Genomic DNA, 1,031 nt, shown 5'->3' on the forward strand with positions numbered 1-1,031 from the left:
TGAAGGCAAAGAATACTAACCAATCAGAAGCAGAGTAGGGCGGGTCATAAGGGATAAAACAACCGGCCTATAATGGGGGAGATCTATGAAGTAAGGCTGATTGACAGCTCACCAGGGCCAATCAAATGCACTTTCAACTGTAAACAGAGAGGGCTGTTACCATTGACAGTATATATAACCAATGAGGAGTCCGTGTCTGTGGCTGAGTGGATGTTATTGGTTAGATTAAACACGCGGAGCAGACATCCTCATTGCGCGGGTCTGTCAAAAAAATCTGCCACATAAATTTATCCAGGAAACGCTCCGGCTACTGCTTGTCATGGTTATATAGCTTTACATTAATGTCCGTATAAGATTTGTCAATGGGGAAAACCTTTACGTTGTATGCAGTATTCCTTGTGTTAGCGGAAACTAAAGAGTTAGGTTACGTGACAGTCCATAAATTGGATTAGCGCTAAGTAAAGCCATCGGTGAATGATAGTTTAGCACACTGGCTAGCTCGCTAACTTGACGGATGGTAATGTAGACAGTTTCGCGTGTGTTCGTCCTTCACCATTTGAGGGTGTGTGTGCTAACATTATATACATTACAAGGTTAACGTATTTAACCTAGTAGCTACCACCTCGCGTAGAAGTCACTAGGTTAACAACATGGATAGCTACAGTCAGCGGCTTGACTCTACAACCGGACGAGACAGCAAAAGAGAAAAGAAGAAGGGCTCTTCACACCACAGCACTTCATGCTACGATGAAGGAGAGCGCAAACCCAAGTTTGTAAGTATGGCAGACTGAATGGAGACACTTGTTTTGTTGTTGCAGCATGACAGATAAAATATTTGAATATACTGTACTACATGAGTATATCTGATACCCGGGAACCACACACACACACACACAGAGGAAAGTGCAACACCCAGAAGGAAAAAGTGGCTGCAAAAACTTTTTCATAAATAATATAATGTGTAGAGGCACGACTCTACCTTTTTAAAGGTGTGCTAAAGTGGCCTTGGGTGACTTGACTCTATTTACACA

General features: G+C 42.6%; 1 protein-coding gene across 1 annotated transcript in view; it reads left to right on the top strand.

Annotated features, from left to right (window-relative positions):
• Window positions 1-290: 290 nt before the first annotated feature.
• LOC118320903 (protein diaphanous homolog 3-like) overlaps window positions 291-1,031 on the top strand; it is a 145,871-nt gene continuing 145,130 nt past the window's right edge. The window contains exon 1 of the mRNA XM_035652025.1: window positions 291-773. Within this exon, the coding sequence (XP_035507918.1) occupies window positions 651-773 (123 nt within the window). The 5' untranslated portion in view covers window positions 291-650. The remainder of the gene's footprint in view (window positions 774-1,031) is intronic.

Source organism: Morone saxatilis, unplaced genomic scaffold (genome assembly GCF_004916995.1).
Source record: "Morone saxatilis isolate NCDOM2014 unplaced genomic scaffold, NCSU_SB_2.0 Contig11, whole genome shotgun sequence".
NCBI lineage: Eukaryota > Metazoa > Chordata > Actinopteri > Moronidae > Morone > Morone saxatilis.